This window comes from Bos mutus, chromosome 7, assembly GCF_027580195.1.
Source record: "Bos mutus isolate GX-2022 chromosome 7, NWIPB_WYAK_1.1, whole genome shotgun sequence".
In the NCBI taxonomy this organism is placed as follows: domain Eukaryota; kingdom Metazoa; phylum Chordata; class Mammalia; order Artiodactyla; family Bovidae; genus Bos; species Bos mutus.
The window spans coordinates 57,883,554-57,901,478 of NC_091623.1; the positions used below are offsets into that span (position 1 = coordinate 57,883,554).

General features: G+C 54.0%; 3 protein-coding genes across 4 annotated transcripts; 2 read left to right on the plus strand and 1 right to left on the minus strand.

Moving 5' to 3' along the window:
• The first annotated feature begins 2,178 nt into the window (after nt 1–2,178).
• Nucleotides 2,179–9,501, plus strand: LOC138988516 (phospholipid phosphatase 3-like). Of its 2 annotated transcripts, XR_011464780.1 has the most exons (6): nt 2,179–2,650; nt 3,757–3,919; nt 5,659–5,816; nt 6,742–7,182; nt 8,763–8,939; nt 9,125–9,501. XR_011464780.1 is itself a non-coding variant. In XM_070373823.1 (4 exons), the coding sequence occupies exons 1-4, from the start codon at nt 2,498–2,500 to the stop codon at nt 7,093–7,095; spliced, it is 828 nt and encodes a 275-aa protein (XP_070229924.1). In that variant the 5' UTR covers nt 2,179–2,497; the 3' UTR covers nt 7,096–7,262. The 2 variants fall into 2 exon arrangements, 1 of the variants encoding a protein (XP_070229924.1); XM_070373823.1 differs by lacking the exons at nt 8,763–8,939; nt 9,125–9,501 and having other exon boundaries at nt 6,742–7,262.
• Nucleotides 9,502–11,662: 2,161 nt separating this feature from the next.
• On the plus strand, nt 11,663–17,925 carry TUBB4A (tubulin beta 4A class IVa). The gene is made up of 4 exons (XM_070373822.1): nt 11,663–12,036; nt 12,555–12,663; nt 12,773–12,883; nt 16,270–17,925. Exons 1-4 carry the CDS (start codon nt 11,980–11,982, stop codon nt 17,325–17,327), a joined length of 1,335 nt encoding a protein of 444 aa, XP_070229923.1. The 5' UTR covers nt 11,663–11,979; the 3' UTR covers nt 17,328–17,925.
• LOC106701130 (histone H2B type 1-C/E/F/G/I-like) lies at nt 14,481–15,697 on the minus strand. The gene has a single exon (XM_070373824.1). It carries the CDS (start codon nt 15,274–15,276, stop codon nt 14,896–14,898), a length of 381 nt encoding a protein of 126 aa, XP_070229925.1. The 5' UTR covers nt 15,277–15,697; the 3' UTR covers nt 14,481–14,895.

Consider the following 17,925-nt stretch of genomic DNA (forward strand, 5'->3'; position numbering starts at 1 on the left):
GCCCTTACCCAGCTACTGTTGAACTGTGTTGTGTTTCCAACGTAATGAGTGTTCAGGATAAGGAAAGTGGGAGTGAGGGGATGTACCTACCAGTGTGTTTCTAGTTGAGGAACAACAATGGCACATGATCCCATCTCTGAGCCTTGCTTTTCACACCAGCTCCAGGAGTTGGTGATGGACAGGGAGCCTGGTGTGCTGCAGTCCATGGTGTCACAAAGAGTCGGACACGACTGAGCGATTGAACTGAACTGAACTGAAATGGGAATAAGAGAAGGTCTCAACGCATAGCTAGCTTTAAATCCCAGTTCTGTCTCAAAGCAAATGCCTTCACCTCTCTGCCTCAAGGTTCCCATCAGGGAAGTATAGCTAATACAGGGACCACCTCCTGGGATTACTGTCCCGAATCAGAAGCCAGAATGGCACCTGGCATTCAGCAAGTGCTCTCCGGCACGATTGAGGCTGATGGTCTGGTGCCTCTGTAACTTGTAGGTGGGGATTTGATCCTGTAGATGAAGCAGCAGAGTCCAGAAACGAGTGCAGATGTCTGGGCCAAAAGAGAGGCAGGAAGAATTCAGAATGGAAATAGTCAAAAGTGTCATCGAAATGGTCAGATTATCACTCATAGAATCAGTTCAGTAATAAGCCATGGGGGAGGTTGAGTCATCTATTTGGGGCTCGATAGAGATCTCTAAGGGCTAAGAAAACAAAGAATGCGGATTTGGTTTCAGAGCAAAGACACATTTGCATAGCACATATCTAGAAGGTTTATAAGAAGCTTAGTGGGGGGCTTCCCTGTTAAGACTCCGCACTCCTAATGCAGGGGGCCTGGATTCGATCCCTGGTCAGGAAACTAGATCCCACATGCTGCAACTAAGACCCAGGGTGGCCCAATAAATAAGTAAATTAAAAAAAAAAAAAAAGGAAGGAAGCTAGAGGTATTCAGGAGAATTATCTGAAAAAGAGATCATGAACCTTCCACTGTATAAGCTTCTGCCCACTTACATTTTCCACGTTTGCTTTGTCTTGGTTTGTGTGTGTGTGTTACGTACAGAATCGTGGTCAAGTATGAGTACATAGAGAAAGAAACCAGTGGCCACACACAGGCCACACACACACAAATTTTAAGAGAAAAAATAAAAAAGAGAGAAAGACCCGAGCTATTTGGAGGAAGGGAAAATTTTCACACCAGTGACATCAAAGGTAGGAAATGGTGTTTCCCTGCTAATGGCAGTGGACGAACACAGGGATGGGGAAGACCCAAGCATACCAGGGCAGGCCCGGGGTACCCCTCAGAGGGCCCGGTCCCTGAGAAGCCAGCTCACTCTGCTGGGAAGCAAGCCAGCCTGGTCTCAGGAAGGAGGCCCCAGCACGGCTAACACCTGGAAGGGACTCTCCAACTGGCCCAGAAAGGCAGCCACCAGACAGACACTTGTGTACAAAAGACATCCCGATTCAGGCAGTACACAATTACAAACAAAGACACAAACACACCACACATACACACACTGAGACACGTAATCACAGATACACAAAAGTAGCCCCCAAAGCTAGCCACAGATGCACAGAGACACACAACGGATACATATTCAGAGCATAAACACCCCAGAATATAAGAATACACAATACCACAATCACATGTATACCAAAACAGTGGTGGGGATACACCATACAGGCATACACACAGTCACACACTAAGACATGCCCAGACACACAATACTAGACACACAGCTGCCCAAGCTAGCCACAAGAGCACAAAAGGACAGATTCATGCCCAGAGTCACGCATACCCACTAACATACAGCCTGAAAGAGTCTTGAAGGCTCTGAGATATGCATTCAAAGACACACAGTATCAGATGCCCAAAGACCACCAAAGGCACTTAAGTCACACACTGACTGACACAGGCTGACCTGGAAAGACTGGAAAAGACACAAATACAAGGGAGCACAACCAAGGAAACCCAGGTCCCGCCCCCAGGGAAGATCCAGGGTCTCTGAGCCACCAAAGATCCACCCCCCAGGCTCTCCTTCTGGGGGCGTATCACTCACTCCCTCCCTTAAGGAAACTCTGGGTCCCTTTCCTTGGCAGTGTGGGCCGCGGGCGACCCCTGGTGGACCCGGCGCCTCGGTCCAGGGCTTCACGGAATGGGCGGGTGGGAGGAGGGTGTCTAGGCTGAAAGGATGAAAAGATGCTTCGGCGTCTACTGAAACACTCGGAGAAAGGAGCGTGGCCACAGGGAAAGGGAGACACCGGAGCCCGGCTGGAACGGGACCAGACAGGGTCTTGGACGCGGGAACAGGGCGTAAGAAGGAGTGGGACTGAAGACCCTCACCCATCCCCACTCGGTGCAACCCCGGGTCCCCGCGAGGACGGTGCTCCAGGGACAGTAAAGACAGGGTAAGCCCGGAGGCGAATTCCCATTGGTCCGCGGCGGACCAATGAGGAGCGGCGAGGACTCCCGGCGTGGCGAAGAGGGACAGGGCAGCCGTTGATAGAGATGGAAGGGTCCTGCCTGCCCAAACAGGCTCTCAGCCGGAGAATGACCACCAGGGAATCGCCCAAGGTCTGCAATCGCCAGCACGGAGACGTTTCTCCCAGGAGGACTCTCGTCAACTCCGATATGCCTTTTACCCGCGGGACCCTGAGAAAGGTGGGCTTGCCCCTCGCAGAGCTGCCCCAGTCTCCCAAGCCCTGCCCAATCCCAAACCCCACCACTACCCCGTCATACTCCGTAAGCCCTTTCCACTTCCCTTTCTCCCAAGCCCTGCCCACTCATAAGCCCCTCCCACTTCCCTGTCATTCTCCCTAGGCCCCGCCCACTTCCTAGCCACTATTGTCCCAAGCCCTGCCCAGCCTCCAGTCCGCCCACTTTCCCGTAAGCTCCGCCCACATTTCAGACCAACTTCTGAGGCCTTGCCCACTCTCCTGGCCCACTCACTTTTCTACTTTTCTCGGGCTAGGACTGCCTCTCCCCAGGCTCCGCCCTTTTATTGTCTCCCTAGCCTGACTTTCCTGGAGACTCCAGTCTCTTGAGTATTTTGTCCTGGGCAATGGCACCCCACTCCAGTACTCTTGCCTGAAAAATCCCATGGATGGAGGAGCCTGGTAGGCTGCAGTCCATGGGGTCGCTAAGAGTCAGACATGATTGAGCGACTTCACTTTCACTTTTCACTTTCATGCATTGGAGAAGGAAATGGCAACCCACTCCAGTGTTCTTGCCTGGAGAATCCCAAGGATGGGGGAGCCTGGTGGGCTTCCGTCTATGGGGTCGCACAGAGTCGGACACGACTGAAGCGACTTAGCAGCAGCAGCAACACTTTTCCAGAACTCTCTGCCCCATCCCCAGTCCTAGTCTAACTTTCCTGGAGTCCTCTGGTCTCTGAGCATTTTGTCTGAGCACTTAAACCCCACCCACTTTGTTCCTCTCCACCTTCTTCCAGACCCCACTCAAACTTTCAAGACCTTACCCCAAAATCAGTCAAGTCCCTGAATGGGATGGGGCTCCCAACTAATGGAGTCAGGGAGGCCTCAGTTTCCTCCGACCCTCAGGCCGTCCTCAGGAAGGTGCCACCCCCTTGGCCATTCTGGGGGTTGCCCCGCCTCCTTGGCCATCTAATTACTGGCCTGCAACGGGACCCCTCCCTGCCCACCTTGATCTTCACCATTCAAACCAGCCTCTCCCCCACTATGACCAGATCGCCTCTTGAGCTCTAATTCCAGTCCGGGTGGGCATGCCAACCCCTTCGTTCCCCACAGGCAATCAACTTACCACATAACATCTTGGCCTTGCCTGAGTTGGTGGTCCGATACCAGTGCCTGTGGCCTGGAGACCCACGCAGGACACCCCTGTTCCATCCGCTGCCACACTCCTGGACTGCCAAGCTGTTGGTGGCTTTGGACTTATTCTGTCTGATGCTGGGTGAGCCCCCTCCCTACCGTCCTTGAGCCCCTGCCCTACGTGGACACCCAAGAAGCCTTGGAGGGAGTTTGTCTTCCTGGTTTGCTAGGCCTGGGGCTGGCTGCCTGCCCTAATGTGTGTACTTGGGACATTCGTGTCATCAGCATATTTCTGGGATGTCTGGGTCAATGAGACTCTGCGTGAAGGGAGCAGAAAGGGACTCTCCACAAGAATGGATTTTGTGTGCTTACCTGTCATCCTGGATCTGGATGCTGGGGTCAGCGTCCAGCTGCTCATCTTTTTGTTTCAGTCTTGCATATGACTTTATGTGCTGTAAGTCTCCTTGAGTTGTGTATCTGGGTCTGTCTATGTGTCTGTGGTAGGAGGTATGTTTTACTATATATATCTCTGTGTACGTTTTGACTAGGGGTATGTTGTGTGCAAGCCCCTGGGTCTATCTGTATGTCTGGGGCTGGTCTGTGTTGCACTCATATCCATGTGAATGTATAATTCTGTGTGTGTGTGCACATGTGAGCGTGTATGCGTGTGTCCCTTTGGGTCCCCGAGTTGCATATTGTATTGTGTTGCCTGCTGTATTGGCTTGGTGGGCGGGGGGCGGTTCATTGTGGGTGACTTTTTTGCATGCACTTCATCTATGGGAGCCCGTGACTATGCATCTGGGGTGGTGGTCCATCCAATGGTATTTGTGTAGCCAGCGTTGTGTCTGGGTCTATATGGGCCTATGTGTATTGTGGGTATACTGTTATATGTCTGTGTATGTACATCGGAATCTGGGTGTCTGGGTCAGACTGTGTGGTTGTATAATTGTGTGTGTCAGATTCTGGGTGTGTGGGTACCCATGTGGCCTGAGCTTGCTTGGGGTCCAGATGTGTGGCTGGCATAGACCAATACCCTCAACTCCCCAGTGGGTAGAACTAGTGACCAAAGCTCCTTTGCTGGGATGCGGAGGCCAGGCTGGGACACTAGCTTGGCCCTTCCAGCCCAGCGAGGGAGCTGGGGATGGTGAGAGGTTGGGTTCCAGCTGCCACTAGGCTTCAGCGGATGAGAGTCAAGACGGGGAGGGAGGCCTGGTATAGGCTTGTAGAATGAGCAGGCCTACACCAGCTGGAGACAGGCCCCCTGGTCTGCCTGCCTTCAGGATAGTAGTGTCAGGTGAGGGGCCCCAGAGGCTGCTCACACACAACTTTGCTACCATTTTCTCCCAGCTCGATCAGCCACAGAACCATCCACATAGGCATGAAACACACATAGATACCACACACAGCCACACACACCAACACAACCCACACATCCATGGATACAATGTATAATCTCTTTTTTTTTCTCTCTCTCTCACAGACATGTACTCATGAGCACCACAAACACCTATTCACACCACATACACATGACATAGACATAGCTATCCATCAGCACACATACACATTCGTACACAAACACATGCGGAGCCACAGTCATACACGTGTACCTGCACACAAGAGGACACACACACATATGGAAAGAGTGAGCCCTTCCACCCTTATCCCTTCCATCATTATCCTTACCCCTTACCCACCTCATTCCCAAGACCCCAGCTGTGAATGGGTCCCTGGGGCTCTGGCCTCCTGGCCAGACTGTCCTCCCCACCCATGTCCCCATGTCCAGGCTGTGGAGATGCTGGGAGGACAGACTGGCCAGAAGGCCTAAGGAGAGTCAACCTCAGGTGACCCGTCTATGAGTGGGGTCATCTCCACCCCCTGCAGTCAGCCTCCCCATTGTGCTGAGTGAGACCGGTTTGCTGGAACCCCACATCCAGGGCTTCTTTTGCAATGACACCACCATCCAATACCCCCGGATGGCCCATTACATCATCGAAGACTCGGCACTCATAAAGATGGGCTTCTTCATCTCCATCTTCACGGTAAGAGGCTGGCCACTTCACCTCAGGCTGTGGTGACACGCTATGAGCGAGTTCACCCCTTTTTCTGGCAAAATGGGAACCCCCCAGGATTACAGATCTAAAGCAGGAGTAAATACCACCTCTTTTTCCTACTGAAATGGGACATTTCACTGCTCAATGGCATAAAACCCCTTTCCTTGAGGACAAAGTAAGCCCCCACTTTTGACTTAGTATAGGGGAAAGAACCCCCTCTCTGCCTTAGGCATGGAACAGGAAGTTCAGCCCCACCTCCCCCCAGTAGACTGGGAAGCCCCAACCCTTTATGCAGAAGGCAGGAAGCAGCCCTGCCCCCTGGGAAGGTGGGAAACCTCCTCCTCTCAAACATGGAACATCCTGCTTCTTCCTCCTGGTGACAGGGGATGTTCCACAATTTTCCAGCATTTGGGTGGAAGCCTATCCTCATTTCCTGGTATAACAGGAAGTCCTGCCCTTTTTAGATATGGGACAGAAAATCCTGCCTATGTCTGACATAAACTAGGGAGATGTCCCACCTCTTCTCCTGGTGTAACAGGAAGTCCCACTCCTTTTAGCTATAGGACAGGAAATCCTACCTATGTCTGACATAAGCTAGAGCCATGCCCTGCCTCTTTTCCTGATATATCGAAATCCTACCCCTTTCAGATATGGGACCCCCCCCTTTCCCTGGTGGTAATGGGAAGCCATATTCCTTGGCTTAGGAGTCTTCCCATTTCAGACACAGGGGTGGGAGAAATCACCCATTTGTGTGTGTGTGTGTGATGGAATGAGAAGACCCACACTTTCGGCTGGTTTAGTGGGAAACAACAGCCTCCCTTCCATATGCGATAAAGCGTGGAGGATTTCCTTCCCTGCTTGCACCCCCTGCCCTCAGCAGTGACCCCCTCACCCATCCACTTTGGCCCCACAGATCAGCCTGGGAGAGCTGATTCGGGTCAGGGGCCTGCAGCTAAGCTCGCCAGCCTTCATGAGCAGTGCTTACATGGCCATGATCTACAAGCAGCTGCGCGCCTTCATCTTTGGCGGCCTGGCCAGCTTCTCCCTGACCAGCATCGCCAAGATGACCACAGGTCAACTGCGGCCCCACTTCCTGGCCACATGCCTGCCGGATCCAACCTCCTTCAACTGTGAGAATGGCTACATCACCAACTACAGCTGCACAGGGCATCCTGAAGATGTCCTCGATGCCAGGCGAGTGGGTGGGCAGAGAGGGGAACCCAGGAGGTGTCCCCACCCCACCCCACTCCACTCCACCCCCAGCTGATATCCATGCTCCCCCTGCCCATCCCCCAGGATGTCCTTCTATTCTGAGAACGCCTCCTTGGGGATGTACTGCATGGTGTATCTGGTGGTGAGTGTTGGTGGGAGGTGAGCTGCACACACAGCAAGGCCAGAAAATGCTCCATTGTTCCCCCCACCCCCACCATCCCATGGTCGGTGCCCACAGTGCCAGGCACAGCTCCCACAGAGCTTGTGTGTTCCCCCAGAGTCAGGAGGGCAAGAGTGGGGTGGGCCCATCTCCTCTTAAGATTCATTCAGCGTCCTGGTCCCAGAATAGCAACTTGCAGAACCCTCTGTCCCCCCGGCCCCTGCCCCTGCAGCTGGAGAGGGCTCATGCCAGGCTGGGTCTGTGCCCAGGACTGGGCTCCACCAAGGACAGCAGGAAGGGAAATCACCCAAGACCCAGCTGAGGTGAAGATCTAAGATTTAGGTAATAAAATGGCAGGAAGGGAAGTGGGGGGGGCAGGGGGAGTTGCCTCTGGGAAGGAGCCAACAACCCAGGGGCATAGGCTTGGATGGCAGAAGCAGATTAGAGCCAGCCCAAAGCACCGAAGCTTGGTGGTGGGCAGACACAACGACACAGAAGCTCCAGCCACCGGGGCACATGACGGTCACACAGCTGCCTTTACACCACCAATGTTTTCTCCCTGAAGGACAGTGGGTTCAGCGGCCACCTCCCCCAAACCATCCCTGCCCCTTTGTATTTTAAGACAAAGTAATTACAGCTTCCTGTAGTGATAAAAGCGCAGGGTTTTGGAGGTGGAATGTACCCGCTCTGTTTCCAGCCTCAACTTTGTGTGACACTACGTGAGACCTTGAACCTCGGTTTCCTCATCTGTATGGAAATAGCACTTGCCTCCTAGGGTTGTGGTTTCATGAGTTAACACATAGATGAACTGATACCCTCAAAGGACTCAGAACAGGATCTGGCCTAAAGGTCACTATTAATCATTAATAACAAGCAAAACAGACTCCCTTCGTTCCCGGGATGGGGCGGTGGTTGGGGGACTGGGTACACGCCAACATGCCAACATGCACAGACAGACCACACACAACTCAGAGGCCGGCCGTGGTCTGATTTTTGGATGGAGTGGACAACTTTGTGAACAGAATATTCTGGATCTCGGGGAATTCCCCCACCTCTTAAGCGTCCCTCAAGTGCCCACAGTTGATCTCTCCCTGAAACACACAAGCACCACTGTCCTGTTCTTGCTCATCTCAAGGAAGTAAATTTCACCTGATGGGATTTTTTTTTTTTTTTTTTTTTCTGTTTTCCATTTCAAAATCAAGAACCCAAACTCGGCTCCTTGAAGGTTTGCCAATGAGGCCAACCTGCTCCGATTGGAGACCTGATGCAGGAAGTGGCAGTGCCCACTCACAGCATGAGCCTACCCGGAGGGTCTCACCTGACTCTTAGGAAATCATTCACCAACTAACAACTCTCCCAACGCTAGCATGTAGCTAAGAGCACATAGCTCTGTTACAGTCATGGACACAGCCTCTACCCTCTTTAGAAGCTGAAATACATTTCCATACAAAACTGGCAGGTTCAGACAGAAAACACGGGTGGGCACAAAAATGCAGCCCTGGGGTGTAGTCCCTCTGATTACCCTCTCCAAGGGTTTCAAGGCACTGCCACCCGCCTTCCAGCTCTACATACAGGCCGGTTCCTGGGGACAGAAAATCTGGCTCTTACGGCCCACCATCCAGCTCCTTTTCTTGTCCCTGGCTCTGCTGACTGGCTACATCCGGGTCTTGGACCACTGGCACCACCCCTACGATGCTTTCTTCGGCTTCTTGCAGGGAGCTTTGACGGCTTTCTGGGTGGTAAGTGATGCCGTGGGACACCTGGGTACAGGGAGGGTCTGCTTGTCTGGGAGCCCTTGGGTATGCCCGGCACTCCTCACCTCCCAGGACGGGAGTGCAGGAGAGGCCAGACTGGAGTGGGAGAATGGCCATGGAGTGAAGGTGATGTCAGCCCACCACAACCTCTCTTGGCTTCATCCCTGCAGGTTTTCTACATCGCAGGCAATGCCAAGTCCCAGAGCCACCTATGCTCTGTGTGCCACGTTCCTCCCCACTTCCCCTCTCTGTATTCCTCCCCTGAGGACCCTCAGGGAACCCAAGGCATGCCCTGATGCAGAGATAGACAGAGGGCACACTCTGCTTTCCAGGGCCTGTGCTCCCCAGTGGGGCTGTCCCTCCCCCAGGTGGGCTAGTCCAGGAAGCCCCACCTGTTTGGAGCTCAGTCCTGACCCCAGATCAGCCCTGCCCTGGAGGGGTGACACAGGAAGTTCCATTTTCCTGGGGCTGAACCCCAAATTAGCCCCTCCCAGCAGGGCCACTTCCACTTTATGTTTTTATGTTTTCTTGCTATATTAAAGAGTGAAATGCCAACGCCAGGTTTATGAATTCTTGAGAGACATTAACATGGATTGATAGACTTTGTATATCAATCCGGGAACCACATCCCAGGGATCAATTATAACAACGTCTGATAATCTCGAAAGTCTCAGTCAGGTTTCTCGACTTTGGTTATTGCTGTTGGTTTTCAGGGCCAGATAATTCTTTGCTGCAGGGGCCATTTCAGTGCACTGGAGGCCAGTGAGCAGCCTCCATAGACTCCACCCACTGGGTGCCAATCACAACCCCAGGTTGTAATGGAGGGGGGTAACCTCCAGCTGAGAATTTCTGGGTTAGGGGATTCTGTGGAGCCATCCCAAGAGACTGTGCTCCATAATTATCTGACCTACTGAAGGATGCTACACACATTTAAATAACAGAGGAAGTAATTCACTGATCCTGGGGTGGGGGTAGGGGTCACCCTTATTTGTATGATCTGATCCATCAGGAATTTATTTTGATGTCTTCTTGTTATCGTGTTAGTCGTTCAGTCACGACCGATTCTTTGCGACCCCATGTACTGTAGCCTGCCAGGCTCCTCTGCTCCTTTGAAAATTCCTTGCCTGGAATTTTCCAGGCAAGAATACTGGAGTGGCTTGTCCTTTCCTTCTCCAGGGGATCTTCCCTAACCAGAGATCAAACCCAGGTCTCCTGCAGTGCTCTGGTGTCTAGTGTGAACCTAAAGATCCAACTCAATTTTGTTTTTTCTCAAATAATTAACACAGGATTTCTTAGCCTTGAACAGCAGTCCCCAACCTTTTTGGCATCAGGGACTGGTTTCGTAGAAGACAATTTTTCCATGGACCAGGGCGGGTCGGGGGAAGGTTTGGGGACCATTCAAGCACGTTACATTTCTTGTCCACTTTATTTCTATTACATCAGCTCCACCTCAGATCATCAGGCATTAGACCCTGGGGGTTGGGAATTGATCCCTGGCCTTGAGCCCTATTGATATTTGGACTAGATAATTCTTATAGTGGAGGGAGACTGTCCTGCCTGTGCACCTTAGAATGCTCAGCAACACCCACTTACCAGATGCCAGTAGCACACACACACACACAACATTTAGGCATAACTAGGACATTGCCAAGTGTCCCTGCCCTGTGGAGAACCACAAAATCGGAAGCCACTGGTGAGAACTGTGAGGCCCCAGCCCTTCCAAGGGCCTGGCCAAACCCACCCCTACCCTGAAGTAGCCAGAAGCCACAGAGGACGTGGAGGCTTCCTGGGATGTCAGAGCGGGAGGCTGCCAGCAGAAGCCGACCCCAAGAGGGGCAGCACAGGAAGTCTAGCCCAGTGTCACAATAATAATTGTAATACCAATAGCTACAACTTATTGATCACTCTGCCGGGGGGGTGGGCTTTCAGACCCTCCCAACTGCCTAGTGGGCAGGCATTCCTGACGGCTCCATCTTGGAGGAAATTCAGCAGGGGGAGGCCAAGTGGCCTGTGCAAGATCATGTACTAACTACCAATGCAAAGGCAGGGCGATGACTTGTAATAAATTGTAACAATGGAACAGGAGGGTGCCGAGCTGGGGAGAGCAAGGCAGCCCCCCACCTCGGAGGGGCCCTCTATTCCCCTGCAATCTGTAATCCAGCTATACGTCTTAATCACTGATGTTCGACCCCAGGCGACGCTGAGGATGACCCCACCTGCGACAGACTCAGAGCCCAATAGAGGTGTCCAGGGGGAGTGCACAGTCCCCCCACCCCCCGCCCAACACACACACACATACCTCCGTCGGCTTCCAGAAGCATCCGCAGTCGAATATGGAAGGCAAATAGTGGTTTTACTTACTACGCAGCTTCAAGAGAAGTCCAGCAGGAACCGACCGCCTCCCACCTCCCCAAACAGCCGGCTCCTCTGGAGCGGCCACTTCGGCCCCCACCACGAGCCCTCGTGGTTAAGGCGAGCGTTTCTGGAGAATGACAACGAAACGGGATGGGAAGGGAGGCTTGGGCCGGAGAAACTGAGGCAGGGTCTTTCGCGGCGGGGGCGGGAGCGGGGAGAGGCTGAATCTCCCCGCTGCATGTTTACCGGGCTCTCTCCCTCCCTCTCGGTCACCCCACCCACCTCCCCACCCAATCCCGGCAAATCCCAGATTGCCAGGCCGGGCTGGCGGCGGGAGGGGTTGGACGGAGGGAAAGGGTACTGAGGGCGCCCGAGAGGCCTCACCCCCACTGCCCGGATTTGGGGGTAAAAGGGGGTCCAGAGCATCCCCACTCCCGGGAGGTCTCTAGGAGGCAGGGGAGGGATATCCTTCCCTCCCTGCACCCTCCGTCCCGGGGCGGGACCAGGGGGCGGAGCGGGCCAGTGACCGGGCCGTGACGCGAGCCCCGCCTGCTCATATAGAGGCGCCCCGGGGGCGCAGAGACTGTGCTTCGCCGCCGCCTTCGCCGCCGCAGTTCGCAGCATCAGCACCAGCGCCAGCGCCGCCGAGTCCAGCATCAGCGCCACAGCCATGCGGGAGATTGTGCACCTGCAGGCCGGCCAGTGCGGCAACCAGATCGGAGCCAAGGTGCGCGGGGGGACCGGGCCCTGGAAGGACGCCGAGCGCAGTCCACTGAGCCCCGCAGCACTCCTCCACTGTGGGGGGCCAGGTCCCCCAGGAAGCCAGCACCCCAGGGTCGGTGGGGGAGGGGCGCGAAGGGCAGGGCCAAGCTGGGAAACAAAGAACTGATGGGGGTGGGGCCCGGCCTTCTGTCCGCTCGCCACAGCTGGCTTCACAGCTGGCCCGCTGGCCCCTCCACAGGCACAAAGAGACCCCGCCCCTGCCCACGGCAGCAGCCAGGGAAAGCTGCCCCCACCGGCCGTCTTGGCTGGGGTGTTGAATCTGCTTCACCCCGCCCCCACCTCTCCCTACTTGCTGCCTCATCCTCGCCTGCCCACCCTGCGACCCGGTCCCCCACTCACCTTGCTGGGGGACAGGTGGCAGCCAGGGAGGTGATTGGGGATCCTGAGCTCAGGAGACGGAGGTGGGGGAAGGCCTGGCCATTGACTCCCCCTTCTTGGTCCTTTCCACCTCCCCCTTTCTAGTTTTGGGAGGTAATCAGTGATGAGCATGGCATTGATCCCACGGGCACATACCACGGGGACAGTGACCTCCAGCTGGAGAGAATCAACGTGTACTACAATGAGGCCACTGGTAAGGGGGCAGAGGCACCTGGCCAGAGTGGGGGTGGAGAGGGCCTGGGAGGGGACAGGGTGCTGGTTCCTGGAGTTGACCAAGCTGCTGTCCATCTGCTTCTCTGCAGGAGGAAATTACGTGCCCAGAGCTGTCCTGGTGGACCTTGAGCCAGGCACCATGGACTCTGTCCGCTCTGGCCCCTTCGGCCAGATCTTTCGTCCTGACAATTTTGTGTTTGGTGAGTCACCATGAGGCACAGGCAGGGAAGCGTCCCCCTCCCCCCAATTCTTTCACTTCCACATGCTTGGTGAAAATTTTCCACCTAGCATCTGGACTGAGGAACTCAGAGGCCAGTGGGGAAAGTGGATACACAGGCCACTGTGGGAATCCAGGGGAGGCCTCTGACACAACAGGCGAAGTGCAGGGTAGAGAAGGCTTCCCAGAGGAGGTGGCATTTTAATTTAACCGATGGACCTGAGCCAGACTGCAGCGTTCAGATCCCAGCTCTGCCACTTCATGCAGTCAACAAATACTTATTAAGCACCTACTGCATACCCCAGGCCCCACTGTACCCACCCTGGGAATATAGCCAAGAACAAAACAAACAAAGCTCTGTCCACCCCTGCAGCTGACATCTTACTGAAGGGAGCTGGGAAGATAAATAAATGGGAAGAGAAGGAAAAAAAAGCCAAACTCAATCACTGATTGAATCCACTGGGTGATTTTGGACAGGCCCTACAATCTTCCTGTGCCTCAGTCTCTTGATCCTTAAAACAGGGTTAATACAGAGACTTACTTTTCAAGACTGTGAGGCTTAAAGCCACTAATATGTATAAGGAACTCAGAACAATGCATAGCACAGAGGAAAAAATACATAAGCATTTGATGTTTTGTTGTAGGTTTTATTATCTGTATCACTCTTAATGATGTCTTCAGCCTAAAAGATAAGTGGGACTTGGGCTGACCAAAGGGCAATGAAAAGAGGAAAGGTGTGCAAGACAGAGGGAACAGCATAGGCGAAAACAATGGGCACATTTGCAGCCCTTAAGTTCAAGGGCATGCACACACTGAACAACCTTCTAGGAAAGCTTTCCTCATACTTCTCAGTCAAGCTTCCCAGGGACTTCCCAGGTGGCGCTAGGGGTAAAGAACCCACCTGCCAATGCAGGAGACACGAGAGACCTGGGTTCAATCCCTGGGTCGAGAAGATCCCCTGGAAGAGGGCATGGCAACCCACTCCAGTATTCTTGCCTGGAGAATCCCATGGACAGAGGAGCCTGGCAGGCTACAGTCCATAGGGTTGCAAAGAGCCAGACATGACTGAGGCAATTTAGCACATGTACTAGGTCAAGCTAAATGCACATGCCCACATGACTTCAGAGCCCAGGCTCTCCCTCCCCCCAGCACCTCTCCTCCTTAGTACACAGTAGTTTAATCTGGAGTCTAGGGATTGACAGGACAAGCTGTGTGACCTTGGACAAGTGACTTCCCCTCTCTGATTTGAGAAAGATTCAGGAAGATAAAGATGATTCTGTGTGGGTAGGGCTCACAATAAGTCCTCAGGAAATGGCTATGGAGAGACTGCATGAGATTGGCCAAAGGATGTGAGGGATTCTTGGATGATCAAGGGTGGCTCCAGTCGGGCCAAAAGATTCTGTGGCCTCTGAGAGATAAGGTAGGGGGAGGTGGTGGTAAAAGTGTGGACGCAGGAGCCAGACCACCTCTTCAAATCCTTTTCTTTTGGAGGAGGTGACATTGGACAGAGACCTGAAGAGAGTTTCAGTCATGGGAATACCTGAGAAGGAGAGCATTCCAGGCAGCGGCAACAACATCAGCACGTGCAATGGCCCTGGGGCAGGAACAGTGAGGAGGCCTATGTGACTGGAGCAGGGAGGAGGGGAGGACAGGGAGGGGATGGCGCAGGTTGTGTAGGACCTTGTGCGTTGCTGGGGAGACTGGTTTTTATCCCAGGGAGATGGGAGCCCTGGAGGGGCAGCGGGCGGAGGAGGCGTGGCACCTGACGTGGGTTTTCACAGGCGCCCTCTAGTGGCATCAAGGAGAAGAGATTGTGGAGAGGTTGTAAACTGCTGCTGGGGGAAAGTCAAAGTGAAGTCGCTCAGTCGTGTCCGACTCTTAGCGACCCCATGGACTACAGCCCACCAGGCCCTCCGTCCGTGGGATTTTCCAGGCAAGAGTACTGGAGTGGGGTGCCATTGCCTTCTCCGTTAACAGTGGCTAGGCATATTATATTTACTTGGAGCTGGTGTACTTGGTGACAGCCTTAGTGCTCTCGGACACGGCATGCTTGGCCAGCTCCCCAGGTAGCAGCAAGTGCACGGCGGTCTGGATCTCCCTGGATGTGATAGTCAAGCGCTTGTTGTAATGCGCCAGGCGCGATGCCTCGCCAGCCATACACTCGAAAATGTCGTTGACGAAGGAGTTCATGATTCCCATGGCCTTGGACGAGATGCCGGTGTCCGGATGGACTTGCTTCAGCACCTTGTACATGTACACGGAGTAGCTCTCCTTGCGGCTGTGCTTGCGCTTCTTGCCATCCTTCTTCTGGGCCTTGGTCACAGCTTTTTTAGAGCCCTTTTTAGGGGCAGGAGCAGATTTAGCCCTTTCAGGCATGTCTATAATGACAACACCCAACAACACAGAAAGATCTTGAACCAGTGCAGAAGCCACTGTTCTGATCCAGATGGGTGATAAGGGGACTGGACCAGGTTGGAAGCAGAGAAGGGGGCAAGAAGAAATATTACCGGTTCACAAAAATAACAGCTGACAGTCTAATCCTAATCCTTGTCCTCTGGAGCTTGCATTCCCCTGCAAGATTACAGACAATAAGCATAATTAATAATTAAAAAAAAAAGAACAAGTTTATCAGTGCTATGGAGAAAAATCAAGTATGGAAGAGGAATTAGAAATGGGGAGGATTTGCAGTTGTATAGATTGGTCAGGCAGAGCCTCCAAGTCCTAAAGGAGGGAAAGAGGGAGGAGCCATGTATGTATCTGAGGGAACAGCACTCCAGGCAGAGTGTACAGCCCATGCCAAAGCCCTTGGCAGGACCAGGCTCAGTGTGTTGGAGGAACAGCCAGGAAGCCTGTGTCTAGAGCGGAATGAGCGAGGGGGAGAGAGGGAGGAGGGGAGGGTATTGGGAGGGTCAGTGGACCACAGAGGTCATACAGGACCTTGTGGGACTCAGGGAGGACTGGAGCTTTTACTGAAAAAGAGAGGAAGTGGGGGTGGTTTTGAGCTAAGGTGGAACATGATTTAAGTTTCATCAGAATCCTTCTAGCCAGGATTTCCCTGGTGGTCCAATGGCTAAGACTCCATGCTCCCAATGCAGAGGGCCCAAGTTCAATCCCTGGTCAGGAAACTGAGATCCCACATGCTGAAACAGACTGTGCAGCCAAATAAATAAAAATAATTCTTTCCAGAAAAAATATCCTTCTAGCTGCTGGGTGAAGGGAAGCAAGGATGGAACTCAAAAGAACAATTCATAATGGATAGTAATAATAATAATTTTCTTATTACGATTTAACTACTAGATGACTGGGGGTGGGGTGGAGCGTGGGATTTCCCCATATCAGCCTGGGTGTCCCCTCCCTTTGCTTCTTCAGGCCAGTCTGGAGCCGGCAACAACTGGGCCAAAGGCCACTACACAGAGGGCGCTGAACTGGTGGACGCCGTCCTGGATGTGGTTCGGAAAGAGGCTGAGAGCTGTGACTGCCTGCAGGGCTTCCAGCTGACCCACTCGCTGGGCGGGGGTACAGGGTCTGGAATGGGGACTCTCCTCATCAGCAAGATCCGCGAGGAGTTCCCCGACCGCATCATGAACACCTTCAGCGTGGTGCCCTCACCCAAGGTGTCAGACACGGTGGTGGAGCCCTACAACGCCACCCTGTCTGTGCACCAGCTGGTGGAGAACACAGACGAAACCTACTGCATCGACAATGAAGCGCTGTATGACATCTGCTTCCGCACCCTGAAACTGACCACCCCCACCTACGGGGACCTCAACCACCTGGTGTCGGCCACCATGAGCGGGGTCACCACCTGCCTGCGCTTCCCGGGCCAGCTCAACGCCGACCTGCGCAAGCTGGCCGTGAACATGGTGCCCTTCCCACGCCTGCACTTCTTCATGCCCGGCTTCGCCCCACTGACCAGCCGGGGCAGCCAGCAGTACAGGGCACTGACCGTCCCTGAGCTGACCCAGCAGATGTTCGATGCCAAGAACATGATGGCCGCGTGCGACCCACGCCACGGCCGCTACCTGACCGTGGCCGCCGTCTTCCGGGGCCGCATGTCCATGAAGGAGGTGGATGAGCAGATGCTGAGCGTGCAGAGCAAGAACAGCAGCTACTTCGTGGAGTGGATCCCTAACAATGTGAAGACGGCCGTGTGCGACATCCCACCCCGTGGCCTGAAGATGGCCGCCACCTTCATCGGCAACAGCACGGCCATCCAGGAGCTGTTCAAGCGCATCTCAGAGCAGTTCACAGCCATGTTCCGGCGCAAGGCCTTCCTGCACTGGTACACGGGCGAGGGCATGGACGAGATGGAGTTCACAGAGGCCGAGAGCAACATGAACGACCTGGTGTCCGAGTACCAGCAGTACCAGGACGCCACGGCCGAGGAGGGCGAGTTTGAGGAGGAGGCCGAGGAGGAGGTGGCCTAGGGCGCCTCCATCACTTCACTTCCGCACCCTACTAGGAGGCTAACCTTTGACCACCAAGAATCCCTGCTTCACCTCCCAGCCTGACTCACCTCTGACCCTACAACCTTGCACCTCTTCCCTGGGCCAACCGTTGACCTTTGAGCCCCACTTTATCCCCGCCCTTGAGCTCCCCACGTTGAACACATCCCCCCTCATGAGCCCTGCTTTTCACTTCCGACCCCACAAGTCCCACCTTTAATTCCGTGATCCCTCCTTCACCCCTGACCTCTCCACCTTTGACCTCCCCTTAAGCCCCTCCACCCCCCTTTACACCCACAGACCTATAAACCCTGACTTATTTGCCCCCTCCCTCTGAGCCTCTCCTCTTCTCCCAATGTGTCTCACCTTTTACCCCACAAGCCCCACCCAGCCTCTAATCCCTCCTTCTCTCTGGATCCCCTGAGCCCACTTCTCTAAATTCACTCCCCTCAGCTCCTGCAAACCTTGGCTTTTCAAGGGTGCTGCTGGGGAGAAAGAAGCCCTGGAGCATGTGGACAAGAGAGGCTGTTCCCTGACCTTCCCCACTGCCTCACTGTCAATAAATTAATTGTTGTCCTGC

What these genes read in the sequence shown, in the direction of transcription:
- LOC138988516 (XM_070373823.1), top strand. Translation starts at nt 2,498, where the DNA reads ATGGAAGGGTCCTGCCTGCCCAAACAGGCTCTCAGCCGGAGAATGACC. An exon ending in CCCGCGGGACCCTGAGAAAG is followed by an intron (nt 2,651 to 3,756) that starts GTGGGCTTGCCC and finishes CGTTCCCCACAG; the next exon opens with GCAATCAACTTACCACATAA. An exon ending in CTTATTCTGTCTGATGCTGG is followed by an intron (nt 3,920 to 5,658) that starts GTGAGCCCCCTC and finishes CACCCCCTGCAG; the next exon opens with TCAGCCTCCCCATTGTGCTG.
- TUBB4A (XM_070373822.1), top strand. Translation starts at nt 11,980, where the DNA reads ATGCGGGAGATTGTGCACCTGCAGGCCGGCCAGTGCGGCAACCAGATC. An exon ending in GCAACCAGATCGGAGCCAAG is followed by an intron (nt 12,037 to 12,554) that starts GTGCGCGGGGGG and finishes CCCCCTTTCTAG; the next exon opens with TTTTGGGAGGTAATCAGTGA. An exon ending in TCCTGACAATTTTGTGTTTG is followed by an intron (nt 12,884 to 16,269) that starts GTGAGTCACCAT and finishes TTGCTTCTTCAG; the next exon opens with GCCAGTCTGGAGCCGGCAAC.
- LOC106701130 (XM_070373824.1), bottom strand. Translation starts at nt 15,276, where the DNA reads ATGCCTGAAAGGGCTAAATCTGCTCCTGCCCCTAAAAAGGGCTCTAAA.